The 12699-nt window shown below is 35.5% G+C and overlaps 1 protein-coding gene across 5 annotated transcripts in view; it reads right to left on the bottom strand.

Moving 5' to 3' along the window:
- IPO11 (importin 11) overlaps positions 1 to 12699 on the bottom strand; it is a 220575-nt gene that overhangs the window by 151972 nt on the left and 55904 nt on the right. For all 5 annotated transcript variants that reach the window (XM_063664841.1, XM_054488214.2, XM_063664844.1 and 2 more), the window contains exons 7-9: positions 10815 to 10873; positions 6669 to 6717; positions 4362 to 4432 (exon numbers count right to left, since the gene is read on the bottom strand). In XM_063664841.1, coding sequence (XP_063520911.1) covers positions 4362 to 4432; positions 6669 to 6717; positions 10815 to 10873 — 179 coding nt within the window. The remainder of the gene's footprint in view (positions 1 to 4361; positions 4433 to 6668; positions 6718 to 10814; positions 10874 to 12699) is intronic.

Here is a 12699-nt window from a genome sequence, read left to right as displayed (position 1 = left end):
GGTTAACACGGTGAAACCCTGTCTCTACTAAAAAAAATTAGCCGGGCATGGTGGTGGGTGCCTGTAGTCCCAGCTACTCAGGAGGCTGAGGGAGGAGAATGGCATGAACCCAGGAAGCAGAGCTTGCAGTGACCCAAGATCATGCCACTGCACTCCAACCTGGGTGACACAGCAAGACTCTGTCTCCAAAAAAAAAAAAAAAGTTACAGAGGAAGTCAAATTGTCCCTGTTTGCAGATGACATGATTGTACATTTAGAAAACCCCATCATCTCAGCCTAAAATCTCCTTAAGCTGATAAGCAACTTCAGGAAAGTCTCAGGATACAAAATTAATGTGCAAAAATCACAAGCATTCCTATACATCAATAATAGACAAACAGCCAAATCATAAGTGAACTCCCATTCACAATTGCTACAAAGAGAATAAAATACCTAGAATCCAACTTACAAGGGATGTGAAGGACTTCTTCAAGGAGAACTACAAACCACTGCTCAATGAAATAAGAGGACACAAACAAATAGAAGAACATTCCATGCTGGTGGATAGGAAGAATCAATATCGTGAAAATGGCCATACTGCCCAAGGTAATTTATAGATTCAATGCCATCCCCATCAAGCTACCAATGACTTTCTTCACGGAATTGGAAAAAAACTACTTTTTTGGTTCATATGGAACCAAAAAAGAGCCCGCGTTGCCGAGACAGTCCTAAGCCAAAAGAACAAAGATGGAGGCATCATGCTACCTGACTTCAAACTATACTACAAGGCTACAGTAACCAAAACAGCATGGTACTGGTACCAAAACAGAGATATAGACCAATGGAACAGAACAGAGCCCTCAGAAATAATACCACACATCTACAACCATCTGATCTTTGACAAACCTGACAAAAACAAGAAATGGGGAAACGATTCCTATTGAATAAATGGTGCTGGGAAAACTAGCTAGCCACATGCAGAAAGCTGAAACTGGATCCCTTCCTTACACCTTATACTAAAATTAATTCAAGATGGATTAAAGACTTAAATGTTAGACCTAAAACCATAAAAACCCTAAAGAAAACTTAGGCAATACCATTCAGGACATAGGTATGGGCAAAGACTTCATGACTAAAACACCAAAAGCAATGGCAACAAAAGCCAAAATTGACAAATGGGATCTAATTAAACTAAAGAGCTTCTGCACAGCAAAAGAAAACTACCATCAGAGTGAATAGGCAACCTACAGAATGGGAGAAAATTTTTGCAATCTACCCATCTGACAAAGGGCTAATATCCAGAATCTACAAAGAACTTAAACAAATTCACAAGAAAAAATCAAACAACCCTATCAAAAAGTGGGCAAAGGACATGAGCAGACACTTCTCAAAAGAAGACATTTATGCAGCCAACAGACACATGAAAAAATGCTCATCATCACTGGCCATCAGAGAAATGCAAATCAAAACCACAATGAGATACCATCTCACACCAGTTAGAATGGTGATCATTAAAAAGTCAGGAAACAACAGGTGCTGGAGAGGAAGTGGAGAAATAGGAACGCTTTTACACTGTTGGTGGGACTGTAAACTGGTTCAACCATTGTGGAAGACAGTGTGGCGATTCCTCAAGGATCTAGAACTAGAAATACCATTTGACCCAGCCATCCCATTACTGGTTATATACCCAAAGGATTATAAATCATGCTACTATAAAGACACAGGCACACGTATGTTTATTGTGGCGCTATTCACAATAGCAAAGACTTGGAACCAACCCAAATGTCCATCAACGATAGACTGGATTAAGAAAATGTGGCACATATACACCATGCAATACTATGCAGCCATAAAAAGGGATGAGTTCACGTCCTTTTGTAGGGACATGGATGAAGCTGGAAACCATCATTCTGAGCAAACTATCACAAGGACAGAAAACCAAACACTGCACGTTCTCACTCATAGGTGGGAATCGAACAATGAGAACACTTGGACACATGGTGGGGAACATCACACATCGGGGCCTGCCGTGGGGTGGTGGAATGGGGGAGGGATAGCATTAGGAGAAATACCTAATATAAATAACGAGTTAATTGGTGCAGCCAATCAACATGGCACAATTATACATATGTAACAAACCTGCACATTGTGCACATGTACCCTAGAACTTAAAGTATAATTTAAAAAAAGAAAGAAAAAGAGACAACCAGACATTGTGTGTCATACTGCATGTGTGCAAGTCATACAATACAGAGCAATACTTATAATGTATTCTTGCCATCCCTGTCCTATCCCCACAAAAAAGCCTGAAAGTGACTAAACCTCTACATCTAACTACCAACTTATAAGAAATATGGGAGGAGAAGTGTGGAGACTAAAGAACATGTTAAAAAAAAAAGCATGTGGAGATACAAGCAATCAAATTCAAAACATGAAAAAGTACAGAAAATTACCTGTTACCTCAAGAAATAACAGCAAGGAAATAACTTTGGAACAGATGGAAAGGGAGCTGATGCAAGTTGAATCCTGATTCAAACAAACTATAAAAAATTCATGAGACAATCACAGAAATCTAAAATCTGACTAGACACTTAAATGATATTAAGAAGCCATCAGTATTTTTTAAATATAAAATTGTGTTAAGATCCTATTTAAAAAAAACAAACAATTTTTTTACAGGCTCACGCCTGTAATCCCAGCACTTTGGGAGGTGGCGGTGGGTGGATCACTTGAGCCCAGAAGTTTGAGACCAGCCTGGGCAACATGGCAAAACCCTATCTCTACCAAAAATACAAAAATTTAGCTGGGCGTGGTGGCATGTGCCTCTGGTCCCAGCTACTTAGGAGGCTGAGGTGGAAGGATCACTTGAGCCCACAAGGCAGAGGTTGCAGTGAGTCAAGATCACACCACTGCACTCCAGCCTGGGGGACAGAGTCAGACCCCATCTCAGAAAATACACACCCACAAAACAAAACAACCCTACCACTTAAAGACACGCACTCAAATATTTACAGGTAATACTAGATAATATCTGGGATTTGATTTAAAATAAACAGCAAGGGTGGGAGGGGAAAGAAGCACACAGACAAAGTAAGACTGACCGTGGCCATATGTTGATAATTGTTGCTGAGTGACGATGTCGTGAAGACTCAAAGTTACTCAATTCTATTTATAGTAACTTTATTCTGTTTTGAAATGTTCTAATTTAAAAAGCTTTAATAAAGTCTTAGAGATCATAAATATGAATTTCATAAATGAAATTGCTTCTAACATGTTATGTAAAGTAGAACAAATTACAGATACCATCTATCCATGTCATTACCTTAAGAAAGAGTTGAAAGAACTGAAAAATCTCACAGCTAAATAAATGTGTTTTCTAAAACAGATCATCTAAATAATGCTTTTTAAATTTTACTTATGTAACTGATATACTGAGTAGGGACTGTGAGGCAGCAGAGCTGCAGGCGAGTGTCAGTGATATATACTGTATAGTCCTCTCTGACTAAGCACATCATCCTGTTTTACTTTGCTTTGTGTTTTTTTTAACAGAGAATCTTAGTCAATTTTATAATGTATCTTGGAAGATTAGGTGAGCTTCTGTTGTTGAGGCTACTTGGAACAAGAGAAATGAAGACAACTGAAACTAAAGGTAATTACTACCTAAAACACAAAGATAAAAAACAGCTCATTTCTGCTCCTTTACTCCCCTCCCAGGGAATAAGCAACCCCTATCCTATTATTGAATCTTTAATTAAAAAGGGAAATAGATTACAGATTTAGGTATTCCCACCTGTCTTCAAGTACCTATTTTAGTGCAAGCAGTCCCCAAGCTAGGTCTTTCTAACTGCTGTAACCCAATTCTTTGCACTTCTCCCAATCCTTCAAGCCCAAAATTTCATAAAAATTAATGTTTTATAAAATGTAATTATACACACTGCCTACCACAGTGCACCCCCTATAATTCCACTCAAAAGATGCTTAGTATGGACGAAGATAGTCTGATGGTCATTCTGAATATACTGACTTCCTGTCTGCTACATTTGATCTACGTTTAGCTGAACTGCACTGCTATCTTCTTTATCTCTACTTTCTCCAGTGGGTCAAAGAATAATGAGCTTTAGAGGAATCAAATACTCTAATATTTATTAGAATTTATTTTTCATGTACCAAGGTGACTTATACTATGACACATGGTATATAAATTTAATTATTATATGCATTCTAAAGTACATATAAAAGCAATTTTTAGCTTTCCTATAAGGAGTCAGAACATAGGTTTCCTTACACTAAAGTGAAAATGTATGGTTATAAAAATATCACTTTCTTTTCTAAATTTGAATATGTGTATTATATTTGAGAAAACAAGTTTTTAAAAAACTTACCACTTTAGTAAAAAGAATGATGGTCTTTTCCAGTCTATCTCTACACACATTATCTGCACCTATACTTCTACCTGTTAAAAATACATTTCAAATATTAGAAGTTAATAAGATCACAACCAAGACAACGTCAAAATTTTTACAAAAATAATATTGCTGGTTTTATTTTTGCATATTTTACATTATGAATTCATTATTTAAAAAGCAATACCAAGATTTACACTGAGTAACAGACACAGTAGCCCTCTGTGCCATATTATACAAAATTAACCCTAATATATGAACTGAACTCACTTTTATAGTAAAAGAATAGTCGTTCTAGCAATGAATCATGGATAACATTTAAAAACTAAATGTCATAGTTGAAGTATTTTTCAAGCAACATACATGTGTAAAATAAAGCAGTCAAGGAGTAACACACTCATTATCATTTTTCCTGTATCTTCTGACAAATTTATTCTGATAATTTCCCTGGCGTGATTTTTTTTTTGTACATTCAGAACAATGTCCACCAGCTCATCAGCTACTCTGCTCTCTAATAATACTCTTCATATTCTGTTTGTTCATTTGTCTTATTCTCTCCTGGAAGGGCTTGTATTCTTCCTTCTGCTACACCCACAAGGATGGCCAGAAAAAAATGACTACTTTAGAAAACATAGAACTACACAATATGAACATTCTTATTCATCTTTGCATGCATAGTATCCAGAACAGTGTCTGCCAACAGGCTCAACAATGTTTTACTAAATTGAAACTGACTAACATAAAACAATCAGTAGCTCCTTAAAAGTGAGTAGACTAAGATATCTTCTCAGGATAGCAAATCCCCAAACACACACACACACACACACACACACACACACTTGTGTGTGCACACACGTGTATGTCCAAACAAAGGTGCTTACAATCACATGGAAGAAGAAGATAACAAACAGACCACCAGTAAAATACAACACAAATATAAATGCTATAGTCTCTCACGTGGGGTAGTGAATAACAAAGGATGCTAAAGATAAGCCAGTGGAGGTTAATGAACAAGGGATTTACAAAATGAAACTGTCAGTTAAGGAAAGTTATATCACAGTGATATGCAACAAATACTAAAAGCGAAAGAGTCTACAAGAAGTCTAAACAGGATTTGGCGTATAGTCTATAGACAATATTTGTTAAACATGTGACTGTTGTAGACGTCTGCCTGGAAAGGGGTAGCCGCAGTAAAAATATAGAAAGAGGAATGAACACAAAACAGAATTTTTTTTTTCTTGAGATGGGGTTTGTTCTGTCACCCAGGTTGAGGTATAGTGATGAGATCACTGCTCACTGCAGCCTCAACCTCTCAGGCTCAAGCAATCCTTCCTGAGTAGCTGGGACTACAGGCACACGCAACCATGCCTGGCTAACTTTTTAATATTTTTTGTAGAGACAGGGTTTCCTCATGTTGCCCAGGCTGGTCTCCAACTCCTGGGCTCAAGCGATTCACTCTCCTCGGCCTCCCAAAGTGCTGGGGTTACAGGCATTGAGTCACCACGCCTGGCCTCAGGGAAATCTTTTTTTAAAAATCTATTTTGGCCAGACAAGATGGCTCATACCTGTAATTCCAACACTTTGGGAGACAAAGGTGGGCGGATCGCTTTAGCCCAGGAGTTTGAGACCAGCCTGGCAACAAGGCAAATTCCTCTACACTCATTACCAGTACAGTAGTCCCCTCTTAGTTTTGCTTTCCTCAGTATCAGGTGCCTGCAGTCAATCACAATCCAAAAATATTAAATAGAAAATTCCAGAAATAAACAATTCTTAAGTTTTCAATTGTGCACCATTCTGAGTATGGTGATAAATCTCAAGCTGACCCACTCCGTCCTGCCCCAGACGAGAATCCTCCCTTTGTCCAGCAAATACAAGCTATATACACTACCTGCCTGTTAATCACTTAGTAGCCATTTTGGATACTAGCTCAAAAAAGCATAGTACACAAAGGGTTTGGTACTATCTGTGGTTTCAGGCATCCGCTGTAGGTCTTGGTTCGTAATCCAAGGAGGGACTTCTGTATATGAGACAAAAGCTAAGCTTCTAACTTCAGAAAGTTGATACAAAATACTCATTTTATCTACATATAGGATCTCTGCAGCTATCAAGTGCTCACTCAGGGGGCAATTGGACAAGACACTTTCTCCAGATTTATAAGTGCGCAACAGAAGCTATTAATGAATAAGCATCTATTAATCCCTCATTAATCCTAGCTATTAATGAATGAATAAGCTATTAATGAATAAAAATTATACAGTTAAAAAGGACTGCAACGAAAGAACTTACTGCATTCCAGAAACTGTTTTAGACGTTCAAATATTCCATGTAAAAAACCCTAGAAAAGAATATTATTTTAAATATCTCCATTTATTGTTATAAACATTTACCTTGTATCTTTTTCAGGGATATTAAAACAAATCTATCACATCACTTAAAAACATTAGCCGAAGAAAAATAAGTTAAAATTAGTTAAGCAAAAAACAATTCACTATTATAAACAAGTTGTCCACAGGAAAATAACCATAGTATTTCATCTCTTCAATATCTCATTTAGTTACATAAATCACTTTGCAATAAATAAAAATTATTTTCTAAGCATCCTGTTTCACTAAACACTCTCTATTCTTCTTACTGCTTTAATTTTTCTTCACAGGCTTTAAATCCCTTGAAATACCGCGCTTGTCCATTTATTATGTGGCTCCTCCTATTAGAATATAAGCTCCTTGAGAGCCAGAACTTTGCTCTGTTTACTGCTTCATCCCAGAATCCTGAAACATCGTTTGGCAATAATAAGTATTAAAAAAAATGAATACATGGTACCAATTATTTACACCACAGTTCTTAACTTCAAGTATATGACACATTGGTCCTCAGATACTAGTATTAGATAGGCATCAACATATACCAGCTAGGTCTAATGGACCCTTTTTTTGAAAACATATTCTAAGATATGTTTTTGAATAATTAACAGGAATAAATACAAAGAAATAGTGAAAAAAACTTAAAAATTTTAATAAGAATTTAAACATAGAAGACATCTTTGTACCAATAAATGTTGGTGTATAAACATCATAAAAGATGTCACACACTCAATTAGCAAATGAGGTAGTCTCGTTTGTCATGAAATACTGGATGATGATGGCTTTCCTAGAAAATAATTAACTCTAGAATGCCACAATTCCTCTCTATCAAATATATTGTTCATTGACCAATTCTTGAGTTTGAGAAAATTCAACTAGGATACCATTATCTGAAGACTTAGTGCCTGAGATTTTACTTAGACAATTTCATTGTTAACATTAGAGTCAAGAGTACTCTCTCAGACTCTCAATATCCATCCACTAACTCATCAAAAAACTAGTAAACCTCTTCCTCTGTCAATTTCCTTCCTTCTCTCTGTCATTTCAGGCAGAAAATGTAAAATTCTGAATTCTCAACTGTTAAATAAAAGCTAAAAGCAGAGTAAAATGAATGTTTCCAGTCTTCCTTTATACCTTCTGGAAACGTGATGCAATACAATTAACACAATTTAATTGGGTTAAATTAATTGGCAACACAATTTAAAAAACGAAGAAAACTTCAGGATGACAACTTCACTACTGCATCATCTTCCATTTTCATACTATTTCTGTCTTTTTAAAGCATAATTGACAATAATTGATAATGAAAAGTAACAACAGAACAATGAAACAGCAAAAGGTTTCAATTATAAAAGAATTAGGTCACCAAGATCCCATAAGTCTCTTAAATTTATAAAAGGGTTCAATAGTCCTATTCTCCAAAGAAAGTAGAAAATTATAAAGGCCATCGATTTTAAAAGCCATCATTATCACTATGCCTGCCTTCAGAGCCCAGAATCTCACCACTGTCATATATCGTTTCTTTAGCATCTTTTAAGCTCTCTGTTATTTTTAAGATTTTTAGGCCAGGTGTGGTGGCTCACGCCTGTAATCCCAGCACTTTGGGAGGCCGAGGCAGGTGGATCAACTGAGGTCAGGAGTTCGAGACCAGCCTGGCCAATACTGTGAAACCCCGTCTCTACTAAAAATACAAAAACTTAGCTGGGCATGGTGGCAGGCGCCTGTAATCCCAGCTACTCAGGAGGCTGAGGCAGGAGAATCGCTTGAACTTGGGAGGCAGAGGTTGCAGTGAGCCGAGATCACACCATTGCACCCCAGCCTGCGTGACACAGTGAGACTGTCTCAAAAAAAAAAAAAAAAAAAAAAGATTTTTATATTATTTGAAACATTGTCTTTAATTTGTTAAGATTTTATCCTCTTTCTAATTGACTGATGTGCTTAATTGCTACAATAAGGCATTTATAACTGAGTAAAGGTTGACATGTGATTTATGCAAACAGAACACTCTCAAGGGAAAGCCAAAGCTCACAAAATATCAATGACAGCCAGTGCAAACTACTATTTCACCTTATAGGAATATAAATCAAATCAATTCATTTTCACTTAAAAAAAGATAAACATAATATTCTAGTTAATATAATGAGAGTAATATTGCATATAATTCCTGAGGCTTTGACATACTGCTTCTACCATAAAGGATTTATTCATTAAACAAATAACTACTGAGCATTTACTATACAGAAAAGACTGTTCCAAGCTCCGAGTCACAGTGAATAAAACAAAGCCCCTCCCTTCATGGAATTTATACATTCTAGTTAGGGAATTGAAAAGGAGTTGTCAAGTTGGTTTCTCGAAAATCTTTTTTGGCAGCATGGCAATTAAAATGTATCTGGATTTAAATCGAGGCTTGATATTATCTTTCAGCAATTTGGTAATATGTATCAATACTGTGGAGGGGAATATGCTTAACCCAACATTTTCAATTCTAGGAATTTATCCTAAAGAGATTAGAAAATCACATAACAGTTACCCAAATGTTCACTCTATATCTTTTATCAAAAATGAAAAACTGAGAACCTATATGTCCGTCAACAGACAATTGTGTAAGTACATTATAAGAATCCTATATTAATATCTCTTTTTAAAAAAATTAGTCTACTGACACTCATCATATGAATGTACCATACAATTACTTTAAAAATAACGTGTAACAATATAACTGACAAGAGAAAAATATCTGTAATATGCTGAGTTTGTTTTTAAAATGTAAGTAAGGAAACAACATGTAAATATGATCCCATTTGTATCAAATTAAGTGAAAAGGTCTATCCAGAATAATACGCATAAAATGTCTTCAAGGATATTTATAAACTTTAGCAGTATCTCTGAAGAGTAAGATTATAAATGATTTTTTAGTTTCTTTTCCTGAAATTTTTAACTTAAAAAAAAGCATGTCAATTTTCACAAAATGAAATAACCATCACATTATGATGATGTATATTATGGGTTTTAAACTCTTTTAACAATAGAACAATTACTTCAATCAAATCTCATCAATATACAAAAAATACTATTTTTTTTAATGGCTCTGGTCAAATCTAGTAGGGGAGACCCAAAGACCCAATTAGATTTGTTTTTTCCTCAACTCCTGAGCAACCCCCAAAGCAACTTACAAAAAGCAATGTTTTACCTGAGCTAAACTTACTGTGAATACTAACACAAATCTAAGTATAATAAAATGCCATTTCATTTATTAAAAAAAAAAAAAAATGCATCTAGGCCAAGCATGGCCACGCCTGTAATCCCAGAACTTTGGGAGGCCAAAGAGGGCGGATCACTTGAGGCCAGGAGTTCGAGACCAGCCTGGCAGAAATGGTAAAACCTCGTCTCTACTAAAAATACAAAAATTAGCTGGGCGTGGTGGTGCATGCCTGTAATCCCAGCGACTTGGGAGGCTGAGGCAGGAGAACTGCTTGAACCCAGGAGACAGAGGTTGCAGAGACCCAAGATTGCACCACTGCACTCCAGCCTGGGTGACAGAGCGAGACTCCGTCTCAAAAAAAAAAAGAAGATGGCTATCTACAATGAATATACATCACAACTTATGATTGATTTATTGACAAGGTTTTTCTCTCTTATATATTTATTTTTTTAATTGATTGTGAAGAGCATGTATTAATGTAATGATCAGACAGAAAAAAACAAATTTATTTTAAATACATAAAAACAAAGGAAAATATTAAGTATATAAATAACTATCTACAATGTACCTAGTAATGTTATAATAGCATTCAAATTCACAGAAGTTCATTTTAATTTAAATTCAAATTAACACTCTCAATGTACCATGGCATCCTTGAGAAATATCCTAGGCCTATTTCCTCTCCTTCACACAACAGCCACTTTGACGTAGTGAAAACAGACCAGAAGTCTAAAGTCAGAATGGTAAAAAACTAGATGGTCACTTAATAAAAACTCTTCTAATTGAATACCAAATAAAAAGAGCACTCTTTCAAACATTCAGGAAAATACCACTTTCCCAAAGTCACAGCAAATTTCTTCGATCACTTACCATCACCTCCACATTCTTATGAGGTTCCACAAATCCATTAACAGTTAACTTACGCAGCACTGAAAAGCAAAAGCAAGCTTTACTTGAATCTTATTTTATCCTACTAAAATTACAATCACAAGAAAGATTCCGAATCGCAAAACTTAATCAAGCTTGGAGGTTAATCTGGGTTAGAAAGTTAACTCCTGGTCATTTGGCTGGGAAATTAGTGGGAAAAATGGAACTAAAGTCCAGTTCTTCTAACTCACAAATGCAGTGTTCTTCTGACTTATTGTTACTACTCATGTTTCTAAAACTGGATTCCAAAATTTAGTGTAATTTATATAATTGTTAGTACTTCTTACCTGCGGTAACTGAAATTGGGAAAGTTATTTCTAGTTCACAAACTTTAAGCTATGACTCAACGGTAACCAAAAAACTTCATTCAGTTTTAGGCTATATTAATGGAAATACAATTATCTCCTAAAAACGATATAAAAATTAAACCCTATTTCCAAATTTGGAATCAACTACACTGCTCAACTGTGACATTTCATGAGTAACACTGACAAACTAGTGTACACAGATTAGCAGGATAACAGATTTGAAGGCAGAGCTAGATTTAAATCCTTGCTCTATTGTCTACAGTTGTAATACTACTTTGGGCAACATTTCTCATCTCAGTTTCCTCATCTGTAAAATGCGGTTAACAAATCCTACTTCATAGGGTTATTGATGGATTCCATGGTATATGTAAAATATAGCAATTATTTAGCAACAATAAGGATGGTGACAGTGAAAGAGACAAAATTAAAAGTTCATTCAATAAGCATTGCTATTACAGTACTAAAGAATTATACCTTAAATAGTGTTTATGAGGTCTAAAGGCAATGGATTAAACTTAGGTTTAGAATGTAGCTGTCTACTAGACCTTCGGTTTGTAAGTCTAAAGCAATGTATTAAAATTAGGTTTAGAATGTAGCTGTTTATAAGACCTTCAGTTTGAAATCATCATATGCAACTCAGAAGTTGCTGCATCATAACGATGCAGTAAGTTTTCCTCGTTTTCGTAAGGATAAAACAGAATTCAAATTGAATCCCTTATTCTGGATATGCTTTCTCACCACAAGACCTTGAGCCACAATACCTGAGAGGATCCTTTCCTTCTCCCTTCATCACCTAGTTAACTTCCACTTATCCTTTAAGATTATGGCTCAAAGATCCCTTTCTCAGGGAAATGTTTTCTGATCATATTATCAGTTATCATAACATCATAAGGCCTCTGTCACAGGTGTCACTTTAAATATATTTGTGGGATCATTTTATTAAGTCTGTCTCCCCAGTGCCAAGGACCTATAGATTTGTCGAATGAAATAATGAATGCATCTATGTCTAAAAGATACTAAATGCACATAAGTGTAAATTCAGATAGAGATTACACAAAACAAAAATTCTAGTTTGGAGTATTTCTTCATTTCAGAACAGAAACGTATAGTTACAGAACAAAATTTTCCAGGGCAGGATGTCTCTAAAAACTTAATGTGAATCTAAGACCTTCAGATGGCGAGGTATTCAAAAGCTTAAGGCACGCAAAGATATAGTAAAGCTACACCTTTTTCGTCAGGAGTTAGGCTTTGAAATCAATAAGCTAAGAAAACCCTATAATCAAAAGAAATCTTGAAAATCTCTTAATCATTAAATATACTACTATACACACAGCTTTGTATACACAGCCTTATATCAGTTTCTGTAATTCTTTCTGAGCAAACATTTCTCTCCAATGTCTATAATTTCTTCCTCAAGGATGTTAACAAAACCACCTCCACTCACTTTTATAACTACTTCTACAATGGATTTTATTTTTCAACAGTCCTTTAAAATCATTCAAACATTTCTTCACAGGTTT

Source organism: Pongo pygmaeus, chromosome 4 (genome assembly GCF_028885625.2).
Source record: "Pongo pygmaeus isolate AG05252 chromosome 4, NHGRI_mPonPyg2-v2.0_pri, whole genome shotgun sequence".
Classification (NCBI taxonomy): domain Eukaryota; kingdom Metazoa; phylum Chordata; class Mammalia; order Primates; family Hominidae; genus Pongo; species Pongo pygmaeus.
This window is presented reverse-complemented; position numbering and strand designations above follow the sequence as displayed.